The 18,400-nt window shown below is 42.1% G+C and overlaps 1 protein-coding gene across 2 annotated transcripts in view; it reads left to right on the top strand.

Moving 5' to 3' along the window:
- Positions 1–18,400, top strand: part of USH2A (usherin) — a 773,795-nt gene that overhangs the window by 736,850 nt on the left and 18,545 nt on the right. For both annotated transcript variants that reach the window (XM_045048458.1, XM_045048459.1), the window contains 3 exons: positions 9,411–9,617; positions 12,519–12,757; positions 13,540–13,748. In XM_045048458.1, the coding sequence (XP_044904393.1) occupies positions 9,411–9,617; positions 12,519–12,757; positions 13,540–13,748 (655 nt within the window). The remainder of the gene's footprint in view (positions 1–9,410; positions 9,618–12,518; positions 12,758–13,539; positions 13,749–18,400) is intronic.

The raw sequence follows: 18,400 nt of genomic DNA, 5'->3' as shown, positions 1-18,400 counted from the left end.
CACACCAACCTTCTAGAGAATCCAGCCTCAGGGACTTTGCACTTGCTCTTCTTTTGCCCAGAGTGTTTTCCCTTCCTTCCCATGGTGACCTCCTTCTTGCCATTAGCATCCCAGCTTGATTATCTTCTCCCGAGAGCCCCTCCTGGTGCTATTCTCTGCTATATTGTTATAGCTTATATAATTTATTCTATAGGTTGTTTCCTTTCTAGCACATAATACCTGTTCCTTTTGTGTTTGTGTACTTGCTGCCTTTCCCCACCAAGATGTCGACTCCAACCGTGTTCACCGTTGTATCCCTAACTCCTAGAACAGTGTTTGGCACGTAGAATGGCTCAATCAATATCTGCTGGATTAATGGATGATTAAGTTATCTCACCCAGTTAACTAGACTGTTATTACCAAAAACGTGATTCCCAATTGGTGATTGTGATCTTAGCCTACTATAGCAACTATTGTGCAGAACGTATATGTTTCCAATGTTATATCAGTAGGGCATGGTTATTATTTTAGTTAACATACTGGAATTTCACTACCTTTACACACATTTGGAGCAGTATGGAAAGTATGTGAGTATTGTTTGCCTCTAACATGCGATAGTGTTACGACGTGATAAGTGGCAGCCGGGACGGACACTACGACGTTTGTGGTAATTCCCACCATCTCACTTTGCGGCTGCTCTTCACAGAAACGGCCAGTCTCCGAAACCGCGGGGCTCTACAACAGTTCCAGAGCAGGGACGATGTGCCCAGGTCTTCCTTCCATGGCCTTATGTAGAAAAAGGTCAGGAGCTTGAGCTTTTATGGCACACACCTATCTCGGAAACCCGGCCTTGCCACTTCAAAGTTGCAGAAACTTTTCTGTGCCTCCGTTTCCTCATGCAAAACACTGATGATAATAATACTCACTCGATAGGATTGTTGGGAGGATGAAATAAAGCAGCATATATAACACAATTCTAAAAGTGCAAGTGCTCAATGAACCCATTAATTACTTTTTTGTGTCCTCCATGAGAGCTGGACAGAACTGGGTTCCTATCTTCTCTCAGGGAGAACAGATAGAAGCAATAGAAAGTAGTGTGTGATAAATTCCAAATTCTCCTTCTTATTACTAAAATCAAACTGAGGCTAATTTTAGGATTTCCCACTATCACTGAAGCCAGTTTTCCATCCCCCGTGTTCATATTTATTGGGTGGCTCCAAAGAACAAGGCAGTATGCTAAGCAGCAGCGACAGAAAGCACCCCTTTCTAGCAAGGAAAATGTCTTATAATTTCTTTAGTAGCTTCACATCTCTGAATTTCAAAAGTAGCAGTGGAAAGGAAGACAATGTCTTGTGGTACCCTTGCTCCCCTGGGTCCCAGAATTCAATTAAAATCATGTTCCATCTTGCCTGATCCAAAGTGTTTTAGATGAAAGGATCCTGGAATGCAGAGACAATATCTGTAAAAGTATAACTATAATGTAGCCGGTAAAGTCTCATGCAAACAGAGATGCTGAAAAAGTCCATTTGATGATGAAAGAAAATCAGATAGATAGAGAGTTAAATAGATAGCTACACGGAGCTTTCCAGCAAGCTGTTCCTTTATGACTATAGCCTGCAGGACTGCTTGTGAAATAAAATAATCGTGTAATCATGGAATTTCAGATTTATTGCCTTCTTTTTTTCACCACGAGTCTCTCTAACCACAGTTCTGGCAAAGCCCGTCTTGGCACATTGCTATTCAAACATATTCAAAACCCACGACAGGCTACCCTTTAAAAAGGCATTAGTGTAAGTGCCCTGGGAAAATAGACTCCAAGGTTGTAGATGAATTGATATGATTTCCTTGATTGTATCTTTTTATTTATGAGGCATAATTTATGAGCAGTAGAGAACAAACTGCAATGAGTGATGACTCACTACAGCCAAAGTCATAAATCAGAAGCAGTGAAGGAAGTGGTGGTTTTGATCGAATCTATTGAATTAGCCGTTGGTTTAGCCAATACAGGTGTTGGAAAGACCTTTTTAATATCTATTTGTCTCCCTCATGGGAATGTGATCACAATCTCATTACATGCCCCTAGGAAACAAATAATTTAATTGTTTGTCTGTTAACATGCAACCTATTTACTCAACTTATTAATTACTGGCATGGCCATTCATGTCAGGTTTTTGTTTTATTTCTGATATGAATTGTCACAAAGATATATTCATACTCTCTAGTTTTATAAAGAATGATGTTGCTTCCCTAGTGCCGTTCAATAGGAATATATCATCACTAGCGTTGAAATGCTTTTGTTTTATCAAAAATGGTCATTAGTCCACAAGAAGCATGTTACAGGATATCACAGAAGTTGCAGAGAACTCAAAAAGCCCTCCATATCTGAATCCTTTGAGAGCAGCAGTTATAATACATCTCCAGCAATACAACTAAGCAGCCTGGAAAAAGAGCAGAATCTCAAATTGCTCTAAGGGCTAGGACGGTCACTGTCACTTACATGAGGAGTCAACAGATTAGAAGTTCTTTGTGAAAGATCACTGGCTGAATATGGTTATCTCTGCCTTCCATTTTTGTATGGAAGTTGATAGTGAATACAAGAACGAATCGACATCGAGTGGGTGCTAACAGTATCGTCAACATCACTACGCTGTTCTCTTGGCTTTCACAACACTTGTAGCATGCTGGTCTCTTAGCCAAAAGAATCATAAAATACTTTTACAATTAAGGAAAGTCCTTATGATATGATAAAGGAAAAACACATCAGGAAATCCCTGGAGATTGACACTAAGAATTTCTCTTTGCATAAAGACTATACTTGGAGGAGCGACTGGGTGGCTCAGTCGGTTGAGCATCCGTCTTTGGTGCAGGTTATGATCTCATGGTCCGTGGGTTCAAGCCCTGTGTCATGCTCACTGATGTCAGCGCAGACCCACTTCGGATCCTCTGTCCCTCTCTCTCTCTCTGCCTCCCCCCTTGTGCTCTTTCTCTCAGAAATAACATTAAGGAAAAAGACTAGGAAAATATCAGTCCTAAAGAATGTTACTTCAGAAAGCTATGAACCATTGGGTAAGACAAAGCACTAAGATGAAAACGACTTTACAGTTAAGTATAGAAATAAGGCTGAAGAATAACTAGCACTATAATGTAAGCACCCAACAGGCTACCACTCTGGGGAAATTTCAGATCTATCTTGCCTTTCCCCTGTCCTCTGCAGAGTCATGGCCCCTTCTCTGTCTCTTTTACAAAAATTATTACAAACGCTTCTGTTCACAGATTCTTCCCTCCCTTCTGGAATCAAACTAAAGGAATAATGTGTTGAGAGGAATTGGGAGCATTTAGAATAATATTCATCTGGGCTGCAAGGGAAAAATAGATCCAACAAGCTCCAGAAATATCGGGGTTTCAAGAAATGTACACCTGGATAGAAAACTAGGTAGCAAATGTTCCTTCTCGAAAGCTAATGAACTCTGGTTCTGTTTGAAACCATGACCGCTTTAATAAACTCTGTAATGATGATTGCAGCTGTAACATATTCAAACAGATACATGCTTCATGCTTTTTTGAATGGCTGAAGGTAATGACAACAGAAATGCAAAGTACATTTCTAAACTGACTTCAATGAATAGAAGTTTAAGAATGCATGTAGTGCCGGGGAGCCTGGGTGGCTCAGCCAGTTAAGCATCTGACTTTGGCTCAGGTCATGATCTTGTGGTTCATGAGTTCGAGCCCTGCATCAGGCTCTGTGCTGACAGCTCAGAGACTGAAGCCCACTTCAGGTTCTGTGTCTCCCTCTCTCTCTGCCCCTCCCCTGCTCATGCTCTGTCTCACTCTCTCGCAAAAATAAATCAACAACAACAACAAAAGAATGTATATAGCATCTTCATATATATTTCTGGTTCTGTAAAGAATAGCCATCTGTGTTTCTCAAACAAGACTGGGCACAAGAATCACATTGGAAATGTGTCGAAAAGGCAGGTTCCAAGGTCCTTTCACCACAAACACTAATATAGGTACTCCAAAATTATTTTGATGATCACAGCCCAGGAACACATTTTGACAAAGACTTCTCTAATGGAAGATTTCTAGGAGGCAGTTTTAAATAGAGAAGAAATGATTAAACCCATCGTTTCCACAGCAATGGGATCTTGGCAGTATGGTGGCAGATGTTGACCCTTTAGGTAACTGAAATTTTTTAAGGCAAAATACAGTCATTAGTACTGGTTGAGGGGAGTAAATAAAAGAACAATTTCATTTCTTTAATGAATACTAACATAAAGATGGTAATAGTAACTAGTTAGGTTTTTTAAATTAGATTGAAAATGGAAATATAAACAGAAATATCTACTATTTTTGCAGTCAGTGATAGAATTTGTGGTTAAATGGTTTTATTTTGTTTTTATTCAAATAGTTAATTTACATTATAACTCTTGTCATGGTCACAACCAAAACCTTAGAGAAGAGAACACCCCAATTTAGCCAGTCCAAACTTGCTCTTATTTTTCACAGCTATTCGTTGGGAGGTTCCTAACTCTTACAGTTGAGTGTGTGTGTGTGCGTGTGTGTGTGCGTGCAAGTGCTCACTAAACACAAGTAACCAATTGTTTTAGTGAAAACTTTAATAATCTTTTTTAGCTTATTTTTTATTGATATTGAGAGAGATAGAACAAGTGGAGACGGGGCAGAGGCGGAGGGAGACGGAATACTAAGTAGGCTCCATGCTGTCAGTACAGAGCCCGTTGTGGGGCTCGAACTCAGGAACCATGAGATCATGACCTGAGCCGAAATCAAGTCAGAACTTTAACCGACTGAACCACCTAGGTGCCCCTCATCTTTTTTTAATTATAAAATAATAAATATGTTCAGCTGGATACTGTAGGGATAAAGATATTCTGAATAAATAAAAAATGAAGAGTATCCTTACTTTTTTTTTTAAGTTTATTTATTTATTTTGAGAAAGACAGAGAGCATGAGCAGGGAGGGGCAGAGAGAGAGGAAGAGAGAGAATCCCAAGCAGGCTCCATGTTGTCAGTGTGGAGCACGTTGTGGGGCTCGAACTCATGAACTGTGAGATCATGACCTGAGCCCAAACCAAGGGTCAGCTGCTTAACCAACTGAGCCACTCAGGTGCCCCAAGACTATCCTTACTTTTTATCACTTGGCCTTGTAATTCAAAAGCCTTACTTGCTCTCATCCCATAAATATGTCCCTTCTTTTCTATGAACAGCCCACACAATAAAAGCCCACGTTTCTGTACCCTATGATCGTGTCAGGAAGTCTTGGGACACAAACCAGATGGATTGGCTTGTCAGGTAAAAAGTAGGTGACTAGGTGGTAATGGGTGAATGGATGGATGGATGGATTCGGTAAATGATAGGTAGATATGATAGACAGAGATAGATATGGCAGGCAATTCCATGTTCACAAGATATTTTATTTCTTGATTTCTATATCGGTTCATTAAAATCAAAAGATCAGAACATATTGCTCAAAATTTCCCGTGCAAGATCTCTGCTTCTTTTTTCACACCATATAAAGATGAACCCAAATCCTGGGGTCCTGTTTTGTCAGTAGAAATCAGAAGCATATCTTTTAGTATTTTTATTCTGAACCCTGAACTATTACACTTCAGTTCCTTTGTTTTCTGCTTCACTGGGCATTGGCAGAAAGCCACAGCAATTTTTGGCTAAAAGACTTTTTACTTCAACAGACAGAGAGGATACCACGGACAGTTTCTTCTTTACTCTTCTTCTGGTGGTTTTGTATCACAGAAACACTGCCTTGTGGTACAAATTTTGTGAAATCCATAATTCTTCATTATTTCAGTCAGCTTTCTCTTCATCGTAACTGCTTTCATTTTCAGAGTAGCTCATGTAAATAGGCTGATCCTGCTTTGCATAAACACGTTGATTTATATGAATGCTATTTTGATCTCAAATTGATTGAATACTAAAAAGAAAGACTAAGAAAAAGAGCACTATATTATGAAGGTCTCCTGTCAAAGACAAAAGACACTAAGTCCTACACACATTCCCAGTTAGTGATGGAGAATTTTGAATTGCCTACTTTTCAGACCAGAATATTTCCATAGAAATACACAGAAACACCATAATACTGAGGCTCAAGTGTTTTAAAAATGCCATAAATTAAATCACATTTTGGAAATAGGACTCTATCCAACAAAAACTCACCTAACACAGGAAGGTATGAGGTTTAGTTTTTATCTGACGACACTAGCATTAAAAAGCCTTCATAGTATTTATAATGCTGTATCTACATCAAAAATGAAAGCAAAGTGAATGTTCATAATCCGAGGCCAGACCCCGTGCTCAGCACTTATGATACTTATATCATTTTTTTCAACATCCTCATACCTGCCCTGTTGCTGGTCTCCTATTGGTGCTCAGTAATTAATTGACAACTTGCTGAATTTTTATTTTATTACACTACTTTTATTTTCCTCCTTGTTTCCTTTCCCATCCATTGTGGCCTGTATCAAAATTCTATATGCCCTTTATTTAATTAAGCAAGGAGACCATTAGTCTATGGTGGCTCTAACGCTTTGAAGGTCTATGTAAACAAACTGAAATCTAAGCCGGTAAATGCTTCAAGATTACAAAATCAAAACACGGAGAACAATGGCTACAGCTAATTAAATACTCTCCTCTCTTTGCTTCTGCACATTCCCTGTGTTGGCCAACTGCTCCTAACCACTTCCAGTTTGGAAGTGCCCCGATTAGAATTGTTTTTTGCTCAAATAAACTCTTAAAATTTTTAACACGCCTCAGTTTATCTCTTAACACTTTAACTCACCAACAAGAGCCGTACTCTTGGCAAAGAACTTGATATCAATATGTACACCTTGTTTTGCACCCCTTCCCCAAGAATACTTTCTTTTCAAACTTTGTCACTCCTTGTGTAGTAAGAAATGTTCTCCCCTATCTCCTGGACAGGCATTTGCATTAAAGAGGTTGGTCTGGAGCTGACTGAGGAGTCGAGGACTCTCTCATCAGCTCTGAAATGTGACCTCTTCATCAATAACCTCTATACCTACTCTCCCTCTGCTAAGTCTGACCTGAGCCACTTCGGAGGGGACTACAAGAGCAGCTGCTGTTGGGCGCCTGGGTGGCGCAGTCGGTTAAGCGTCCGACTTCAGCCAGGTCACGATCTCGCGGTCCGGGAGTTCGAGCCCCGCATCAGTCTCTGGGCTGATGGCTCGGAGCCCGGAGCCTGTTTCCGATTCTGTGTCTCCCTCTCTCTCTGCCCCTCCCCCGTTCATGCTCTGTCTCTCTCTGTCCCAAAAATAAATTAAAAACGCTGAAAAAAAAATTAAAAAAAAAAAAGAGCTGCTGCTGTTGGAGTCTGGTTCCCATGAAGTGGTTTTTCCATTGCTAACACAGCGTGCTTCTCCCTACCTCCCTGTGCCTGTGAAAACAAACCTCCATCCCCTAAGACAATCTGGGCCCGTCTATCCGTCCTTACAAGCTAACATTACCTCACCCAGGACTGCACATATTTGTCTATGGACGAGCCATTTGATTTTCATGACCCTGAGTGTCGTACTTATGCATATGGACGACATGCAGAATCAAAACACAGTTTATTGGAAAGAGTAATAAAAGAGTTTATTGGAGAGGCGTCTGAGTGGCTCAGTCGGTTAAGCATTCTACTCTTGGATTCGGCTCAGGTCATGATCTCAGTTTCGTGAGTTTGAGACCCACATCTGGCTCTGTGCTGACAGCACAGGGACCACTTGGGATACTCTGTTTCCCTCTCTCTCTGCCCCTCCCCCAATCACATGGTCTCTGTCTCTCTCAAAATAAATACATAAACATTAAAAAAAAAAAGTTTATTGGAGAGCAGAATTCTTGTCTCAGCTCTTGTAACTTCTCTCACCTAGAGTAAGAGAGTGACATTTTCAGAGGCTTAGTTTTCTCACCAGTAAAGGGGGCTAATAACACATTCTCCAGCCACCCTACAAAGTTGTATTATGAGGACGAAGTCAGATCACACATTAAAGTGCTTTGTAAAGTGTAGGGTTTATACAAATGTGAGTATTATACAGTGAGAGAATGTGTCTAACAAGGGCAGGTTCTGCTATGTAAGGAGGTTAGTTGTCTCTTAAAATATGGGGCACTTGTTGGGATGAACACTGGGTGTTATATGTAAGTGATGAATCACTAAATTCTGCCCCTGAAACCAGTTTTACCATATATGTTAACTCACTACAATTTAAATAAAAATTTGAAGTAAAAAAATAACAATTAAAAAACATAAAAATAAAAATGGGGCTTCTGACAATCCTCTCAGCAAGGGGCTGCAGATTTGCATTTGACAGCAATCTGAGAGCAGTTCAACATCAGAAATTTTACTTTTCCAAAGGAAACCACCAAAACAAAACAAAACAAAAGTATGGAAACATCAATAAGATTTGGCCTAACTGCTAAAAATCTCTCCCATATTTATTCTCTTGAAGCATCTCTTGATGCAAAAATAAAAGAAACAAAAACGGTTTGTTTCTAAGCATCTCCTATTTCAAATGTTCTGCATGCTTTTTTTGTAACACTGCATACCTGGAACGTGTCTACTATAGAATCAAACAAGTTTTTTTTTAGACTTTAAAAGCTCAGAGCAAATATATTAGATAGATGCATGGATAGATAGGTGATAGATAGGTGACAGATAGATAGATAGATGATAGATATAATAGATAATCTATCTATTGTAGGAGACACTGAATGAGAAAGAAATTTCCTGAAGTTAGATTTGCACAACATGAAAGCTTACTAAGGAATACTTTTACTCCTAAACACGCAGATAGTCTTCTTGTATTGCCATTTAGATCTATCATTCTGATTGATCACTGTGTAGTTGGCTGTTATTGGGCCTAATTTAACCCTATACACTCACACATCCATCTACTCTGTCTATTGTACCTGACATTCTACAAATTACTTACTCACGCAAATGACGACCTAAGGCAACCTTTTAGGATATTCGTGTTTAATTATACAAATGGTTCTTGATAAATAAGATTATACATCCTTCCATATGTTTATTCCCTCCTTGATGAAAGGAAAATTTAATTTTCATGCAGATTTGGTGGGGACGGTGTTTAAGAATTGCTGAGTTTTACGTAGTCTGCAGATCCATTCAGGTTGCAGGAGCTGACACCCCATATACAGAAATGAGCGGCTTCTCATTAGGCTTAAACCAGCCTGCTGCACTCTGAAATGAGGGCTCCTAATCGGCCCCCTTTGTGTTCAAACGGTCAAAGGCAAAAAAGAGGAAGGATCTGATCTCCTCTGTGATTACAAAGGTGCAAGATCAAAGTTTATCACATTCTGTTGTGTTTGGTTGCTTTTGGTTGCCAACTTTTGTTTCAGCCTGAGGCTACTTTGCTTTTGAGTGATCTTACTGATTTCTCTTTGGAGGTCTGGGCAGTGAATTCAGCAGGAAAAGCCCCCAGTAGCTGGACTTGGTGTAGAACGGGGCCTGCCCCGCCAGAAGGTCTTGGCGCCCCCAGGTTCCATACAATCTCTTCCACCCAAGCAGTGGTCAACATCAGTGCCCCTGGGAAGCCCAACGGAATCGTCAGTCTCTACAGATTGTTCTCCAACACCAGCGGGGCAGAGACCGTGGTGAGTAGCAGAGCACTTGGAACAAAATTCCAGGGCTGGTTGATTCTTTACGAATAAACTATGGTGCCCTTGCCTTTTCATCTCCTTGATCCTTCTTTCTTACCCATCTATTCTCAATTGCCCATGATGAACTTAGCACAAAGATCTGAGAAAAAGTATTAGGAAACATACAGAAAATATGTAAATATTTAGGGAGAGAAGTGCTAAAAGTGTTAAAGACTCCACAAATATAAGAAGCCCAAGACTTTAGGGGCACCTGGGTGGCTCAGTCAGTTACGCGTCTGACTTCGGCTCAGGTCATGATTTCACGGTTCGTGGGTTTGAGTCCCATGTCGGGCTCTGTGCTGACAGCTCAGAGCCTGGAGCCTGCCTTGGATTCTGTGTCTCCCTGTCTCTCTGCCCGTCCTCCGCTCGTGCTCTCTCTCCCTCTCTCAAAAAATAAATAAACATTAAAAAATATTTTTTTAAAAGAAGCCCAAGACTTTAGCAACAATTAATTTAATCAGAAAACAATATCAAGTCGTGGCATATGGTAATGGGTCGAAAATTGGCCATTATTGGTGGTGGAAATGTTAATATGAGAAAGAAAAAGTAGAGCAAAGACTATCCTCGGAATCCCCATTTTGGCACAAGCATATGTCTGATAACACACTGAAAGCTCAGACTTTCTTTTGGTGACTTTGAGAAAGTTCCAGCGCTTTGGGAGAGAGAACAGCTTGGCCAGCACAACTCTTGCTCCGCTGTTCTTTTCTTGGCACGTTTGGGGCACGTCGGGGAAACACGATGGACAGTGGAGAAAAATCACCTCTCCCACTGTGTTTTAGCAAAGCCACTGGCTGAAGGGACCCTAATAACTAATTAGACCAGTTCCTCCATTATTTATACAAAGACACCAAGAGCCAGTAAGATGAAGCCCCTTCTCGGCTGCCCAGTGCATACCACTCTTGCGTTTTTCGTGAATAAGTATAGATTATGACACTTTGTTCATAAAAAAACCCTCATGGACAAGTTGTGCAGATCCCACTATGATATTATAAATTATTTAGACCAATGTAGGGAACAATTTGGGTAAGTGTGGAGAAATCCTCTGAATCCAGAGTGCCAGGTATTAAAACACAATTTCAGAAAATAACTTGCAAGGAAAGAGGTCTCGTATTGAATGTTAAGGAAGTATTAGCATATTTGCTACAGGGCCTCGTATTCAATAAATATAGATGATGTAAATACAATCAACCCTTGATTATCTACAGTTATAAAATGATAATATTAATAAACTAAAATAATTTATATTTGGAGTGCATTGTATGCATTTTTTAAATAGCAGATAACCCTTCTTAATTATATGTTTCTATGTCACTGGAAATTCGTTTTCCAGTTTCTGAACTCTTTTGTTCCAGAGTTCTTAATGAAACCACAATGAGGTAAAATACGTGCTCCAAATAAACCAAAAAGTTCATAATGCAACAAAGGTGGTTGAGGGAAAGGCTTTGATATGTCATATAAACCAACATGCTCCCAGGAAGAGATAGACTTTCAAGCTCTTAAACACCCACTCGAACATGGATCCGAGGGAATTTTGATCCCCCAATTACATGCACAGAACAATGGCAGAATATGGACCTTAGTGAATACTCTCCAGAAATATAATTCAAATACAGATTTTGGTATTGGAAAGGCATTATTCTGAAGGCCACAGAATTTGATTAATATTTTGTGTGTTTTCTGTTAGTGGGAATGTGAGGTGGTGCAGCCACCCTGGAAAACAGTATGGAAGTTCCTCAAAAAGTTAAAAATAGAACTATCCTTCGGTCCAGCAATTGCACTACTAGGTATTTACCCAAAGGATACAAAAATACTCATTCAAAGAGATATACGCACCCTGATGTTTACAGCAGCATTATCAATTATGGAAATAGCCCAAATGTCCATCAACTGATGAATGGATAAAGATGTGGTTTATATTTACAATGGAATATTACTTGGTCATAAAAAGGAATGAAGTCTTGCCATAGGCAGTAGATGGAGCCAGAGAGTATTATGCTGAGCAAAATAAGTCAGTTAGTGAAAGACAAATACCATATGATTTCACTTACATGTAGAATTTGAGAAACAAAGCAAATGATCATGGGGGGAAGAAGGAGAGAGGCAAACCAAGAAACAGACTCTTTTTTTTTTTAACGTTTATTCATTTTTGAGACACAGAGAGACAGAGCATGAATGGGGGAAGGTCAGAGAGAGAGGGAGACACAGAATCTGAAACAGGCTCCAGGCTCTGAGCTGTCAGCACAGAGCCCGATGCGGGGCTCGAACTCACGGACCGCGAGATCATGACCTGAGCTGAAGTTGTACGCCCAACTGACTGAGCCACCCAGGCGCCCTGAAACAGACTCTTAACAATAGAAAACAAACTGATGGTTACCAGAGAGGAGGTGGGTGGGGGGATGGGTTAAATAGGTGATGGGGATTAAGGAGGGTGCTTGTGGTGAGCACCAGGTAATATATGGAAGTGTTGAATCACTAAATTGTACACCTGAAACTAATATTACACTATATGTGAACTTACTGGAATTTACATAAAAACTTAAGAAAATACATTTTGTGTGTTCTGTGCCATATTCTAACATCTTTCTATGGTGCTAAATAATATTGTGCCTCGTGATCTCTATCCTGTTACCTCAAACTTCTAACTATTACACCATTACATTTTTCGCATGTTTAAGACATGCCTCTCCAACTGGATTGGCAACTCCTTGAGGGTAAATACTACGCGAGATGCCATAGCGTGCCTCCCAGGTGACCCGGCGTGGCACTCCCTTCATAGGAGGTGGGATACACGATAAACATTTGTCCGTTGTCTGTGCTCTGCGACGCTGCCTCACCTCGTATCCTTTCTTCCTACAGCTGTCTGAAGGCATGGCCACCCAGCAGACTCTTCGCGGCCTGCAGCCCTTCACTACGTACTCCATCGGGGTGGAGGCCTGCACTTGCTTCAATTGTTGCAGCAAAGGGCCAACGGCAGAGCTGAGAACTCATCCTGCTCCACCCTCAGGACTGTCCTCTCCCCAAATCCAGACACTGTCCTCACGGACAGCTGCCTTCCAGTGGAGCCCTCCTCTGTTCCCCAATGGTGTCATTCAAAGGTAGTGGGCCAGACAGAAGGATGAATAAGCCAACATAAGACACGCATACAGACGTACAGCTAGCTACCCAGCCCTGCCCAAGGAGGGCGTGCTTATTGAACAAATACCTATAGCAAAATAGACAAATTGACTTATGTTCCCTGAAAGTGTTTAAATCAAAAAATCAGCTAACGACAGAAAGGTGAACAACCACATTGTCTTTAAATAAGAAAGACTAGGCAATGTGTTTGCATTCATTGAAAGAGTACGCTCTTCAGGGTTCCCTGGAATTATTCATTCTATGGGCCTCGGCTGGAACATAAGAAACTTCTGTGGTAAATCAGAATTTGCCTGATCTAATTTAAAATGCCGTAAGGAACCACTGCTTGAAAAAACAAAGGAGGGATTTTACTCAAAATAATCTGGAACAAAAGATACTGTTTGTTCAGTATTTATTTGCTTGTTTGTTTGTTTGAAAAAAAGATATTCCTTATTTTCAGCAGAGGAGAACGCTTTTATCGCTCTTCCCTGAAAAGAGACAAATCTCTTATCTCTACCAACAAGGATTGCTAGTCGCTGGCTGGACAGCAACACGTGTACACATGTGACTTTTCTTATCACTTCTCCGGTTACATCCGCCACTCATTTCCAACGGCATTAAATAAAGTGTTTCTGAGCGCAGTTTCCCACAAACGGAAATCGGAAAGAGCTTGTAGTTCCGCGAAAACCAAACGTCTCCTCACAAGATATACCCGTTTGAGACGAAAGTTAAACTAACCTGATTGCCTGCTCTCTCGTTCTAGCTATGAGCTTCAGCTCTACCTGGTTTGTCCCCCGGATTCAGCCACTCCGTGCACTCCCAGCCAAACAGAGACGAAGTTCGTGGGGCCAGGGCAGACAGCCAGCCTTGAGGGCCTCCAGCCTTACACCACCTACAAGCTGAGGGTGGTGGCCCACAATGAGGTGGGCAGCACGGCTTCCGAATGGATCAGTTTTGTCACCCAAAGAGAATGTGAGTAGAAGTGGCTGTGCCCCCATCAGCCAGAGAGGGAGGTAGGAGCCCTGCCACGAAAAGTAGGCCAGCTGGCCTTTGGAAAGGGTTGGGTGGGTGTTCAAGTGCCCCGAATACCGCTGAGACGTCGATGAAGATGACTATTGGGGGGAAACAAATGCCCTTTGGGTTTAATAACATAAAGATTAAGTACAAATTTAGGAAGAGTTTTCATGCAGTGGTGGGGTGAAAACCAATTTAAAGGAAATCAAACAGGGATGAACATAGACAAACTCTGGAAATTTGGGATGATATTTATTTGTCTGTTTTTTAGTTTGCCACTCCTTTTCTTTTCAAGTTACGTGGCATAATCCAGAAGGCATTTCCGGAAAGCATTGAGATACGGAGGGCACCATCAAGAAAAGCAGAAGGGCAATTCACTAGTTAATTGGGGCCTCCTTACATTTCTGTAAAATAATTCCTTTTCGGAATTTATAAGGCGTATATGTCTACTGTTTAAAAATGACAAAAATGAAAACAAGGTGCCTGGCTGGCTCAGTCGGAAGAGCAGGCGACTTCTGATCTCAGGGGTCATGAGTTTGAGCCCCATGTTAGGTGTAGAGATTCCCTAAATAAACATTTAAAAAATGAAAAAACACCAAAAGTATTGAGAATAAAATAAGTACTTACAGTTAGAGCCTGCTGCATCGTTTGCAGGGCTCAGTGGAAAGAAAAGGTATGGTGCCCCTTGTTCAAAAGTCGGTTAAATGTACCAATCTTCGAATGTCTGGTTTTCTTCAAATTAAATTTTGACACATGGAATTTACTACATCAAGAATGTAAATATTTTAAGTCTTTGGATACTTACTGCAAGTTGGATTTCCAGCCACACTGTGTCAAATTATAATCTCATCTTCAGTATATGGCATTGGCATTTTTTAAAGTAAGAGTTATATATTCATGAAAGGCCAATGCCTCCTACAAAGAACTTAATGTGTCTGAACAACAACATGGCAGATGTGAGCAACAGGTCACTCTTAGAGAGAACTTGCTTGTTCATGGCATTGTTGAGGGATTTTACAAATAGTCTTCAGCACAAGACGATGAAGGAAGTGCTGTTATCTAAATTTATGGAAGACAGAACCAAAGCAGGACTGTGGACCGTGCATTACAATTCCAAGATGCCGTTCACATAGACCAGAATCTGAACTGAGGCTCTGGGAGCTGTACAATGAGGTGACCCCAAAGTAAGGCCAGAGCTGAAGTCACCTGCCAGTTTCCATATCTAGAAAGTGGAGGTATTCCTCTGAATTCATCATCACCCCGCTCAGCTAAGTACCACTATGTTACCCTGGTCTGTCATGAAGATTTCAGACCTTCTCCTCCCTCCCCAAACCTCCCACTTCCTCCCACCTTCCCCCACTGCACACCCCTCCTGTCCTCACCCACCTCTCCCTGTATGCTCTACAGAACTCCCTGCTTCCACACTCACCAGGAAAAGAGAGGTCACCGGTCAGTAATTTGCTCCTTCCCACCCACCTGCAATCGGCTTCATTTCTGTCTGCAACAAGGAAGGGTGGTCCTTCTCCCCAAAATAATCCCACCTCCTGTGCTTTGAATCCCACCCCCTTCCCTGCTGACCACCAGCCTCCTCTCTGCAATCTTCAGTGTACCCTGGATAGAGTCACACTTTTTTTCAGTGCCTGAGTGGTTCAGTCGGTTGAATATCCGACCCTTGATTTCGGCCCAGGTTATAATCTCATGGTCATGAGTTTGAGCCCCTCGTTGGGCTCCAAGCTGAGCCTGCTTGGGAGTCTCTTTCCCTATCTTTCTGCCCCTATCCCGCACACACTCACTCTCCCTCAAAACAATAAAAAAAAATAAACATTAGAGTCACAGTTGATTCTCTCCCTCATTTCCCCTCCCACACTCCTCCCTTCATAGCAAAACTTGTCTGAAGGATGCTCTCCCAGGGCTTTGCCCATTTTCCTTCTTCCCACTTACCCTTTAAAGTTCTCCAGAGTGATTTTCACCTTGTCACTTTGTGAAAATCTCTTTCTAGGTTTGCCCTTGACCTCCACAGTGATCATCTAGGGGATATTTTTTAGCAGCAGTCACTCTTACTGACTTCCAGGGAACATTCAAGGCAGTGGGACCCTCAGTCCTTTTTTAAAAAGCAGTCCCTCTGGGGCGCCTGAGTGGCTCAGTCATTTAAGCCTCTGACTCGGTTTCTGCTCAGGTCATGATCTAGGAGTTCATGGGTTGAGCCCCATGTCAGGCTCTGTGATGACAATGTGGAGCCTGCTTTGGATTCTCTGTCTCCCTCTCTCTCTGCCCCTCCACTACTCTCTCTCTCTCTCCCAAAAAATAAATCAACATTAAAAAAAAAACAGTCCCCCTAGTTTCCATGAGTGTCTCCTGTCCTCCTTCCTGCCTCTGTGGCTGTTCAGTGTCAGTCTGTTGGTTGATCTTACACCAACCAGGTCCCTTCCAATCTCAGTCCTAAACTTTCCTCTCTACCCTTTCCCTCCTCTTGTCTTCCCTCCTCAGGAAGTGAGTTCATCTTCTCCCAGGCTTCAGCTCCGAAGGCCAACTCCCAGAAGGCCACCTGCTCCCCGAGTCCTTTGCTTTGAAACCCAGCCCCCCCATACACCCACACCCCACTTCCTCACCTCCGCCCAAATGCGACAGCCCCAGACACAGCTGGCATCTTTCCTGTAATCTGCTTCCCGTTCGGGCCTCACTTTCTCTTGTTACTCCAGCCCTGGGCCGCAGGTCTGAGCACCCAACGCGTGTTGCTCTATGAGTGAGTGAACACACCCAAACTTCTCGCGTTTATTGTTGCTGCCACACAATCTGCATTCTTTGTCACTCGCACCATAATCCAATGTGCAATGATTCTCAGTAATGTCTACTGTGTAACCGTAACCGTGGAGCGGGGGTACAAGAACATCTGGCTCCAGGGGTCCCAAACAGATCACATTGGGCCACCAGCCACTGACACGATCCGAAAGCAGAGAGTCGAGGGAGGGGGTGAAACAGGAAAGGGATTTATTTCAGTGAGGCCACCACACATTGGAAGCTTGTCTCCAAAGTGCTGAAAACGCTTCCAGGCTCATGTAAGGAAAATGTGGGACAAAGGTTGGTGGGGACATGCAGGTGGCAGTACAGGTCAGGTCGACCATTGTCTTGGGGTCAGTCAAGCGAGGTCTTGCCGGCTCCGGGGGGGGTCCTTATTGCTGGAGGGGATGGTTTGGTTCTTACCACAGGGTGCTTTGCCTCGCCTTTTGCCTGAGTTGAGAGACAAGCTGGGAAGAATTTAATCAATTAGAAAGTACAGACTGAAGTCAAAATGGAGGTAGTTGAAGTCCTCTTTCCTAATGTGCACCCTCCTTCATCTTTCTGCCTGTTCCTCTCACTGTCTGCCTTTCACAAACCCAAAAGGAACCGTGAGAAATACTTATGCCCGACGTGAAGGCACAGTAAAAGGAATTCTGGTCTACTAATAAAAAATGCTACTCTGGGGGCATCTGGGTGGCTCAGTCGGTTGAGCGTCCGACTTCGGCTCAGGTCATGATCTCACAGTTTGTGGGTTCAAGCCCCATGTCCGGCTCTGTGCTGACAGCTCGGACCCTGGAGCCTGCTTGGGGTTCTGTGTCTCCCTCTCTCTCTCTGACCCTCCCCCGTTCATGCTCTGTCTCTCTCTGTCTCAAAAATAAATAAACATTAAAAAAAATTAAAACAAAACGCTACTCTGTACAAGGAGAGAGACGAAACATAGTCACCACCCTTCAGAAGCGGTTCCCCTTCATAATATATCCATAAGCCCGTTGTGTGTGTGTGTGTGTGTGTGTGTGTGTGTGTGTACTGTCCAGAAGGCCTGGCCAAAACAGCTCTGTGAGGTTTGCAGTTTTGTTAACCAATTCTCTTTTTAGTCATTGAGCTTAGTTTTGCCAGATTGTTTTTCCTTAGGCTCAAAAAAAAAAAACCCACAGTGAACAGATATAAGATTTCCTTGCTGTCTTGGGGCGCCTGGGGCGCTCAGTTGGTTAAGGTCATGATTCTTGATTTCGGGTCAGGTCATGATTTTTTTTTTTGAGTTTGCGCCCCACATCAGACTCTGTGCTGATAGCACACAGCAGCCTGCTTGAGCTTCTCTGTCTCTCTCTGCCCCTCCCCTGCTTGCTCTCTCTCTCACACACACAATAAATAAACATTAAAAAAAAAAAAAGGTTTCCTTGTTTTCTGATCTTCCTTTTACATAGAAGTGACTCCAAATTGGAGTAGCACCAAGGGAAGAAAGGGCTCACTCAATCCACTTTACTGGATCCACAGACATGGAAAAATACAATAAATGGCTATCATATAAGTTTTCTTTTTTTTTTTAAGTTTATTTATTTTGAGAGAGAGACAGAGAGCAGGGGAGGGGCAGAGTGAGAGGGAGAGAGAGAGAATACCAAACAAACTCCGCACCAGCAGCATTGAGCCTAATGTGGGGCTTGAACTCACGAACTGTGAAATCATGAACTGAGCTGAAACCAAGAGTCAAGTGCTCAACAGGCTGAGCCAACCAGGCGCCTCTATCATATGGGTTTTCAAATACCATTCATGCTACTTTTAACTCATTATGTACCAGAAGAGAAAAAATATGGATCAGAAATACAAATCATAAA

The sequence above is a fragment of the Felis catus genome, chromosome F1, assembly GCF_018350175.1.
Source record: "Felis catus isolate Fca126 chromosome F1, F.catus_Fca126_mat1.0, whole genome shotgun sequence".
NCBI classification, from domain to species: Eukaryota; Metazoa; Chordata; class Mammalia; order Carnivora; family Felidae; genus Felis; species Felis catus.
This window is presented reverse-complemented; position numbering and strand designations above follow the sequence as displayed.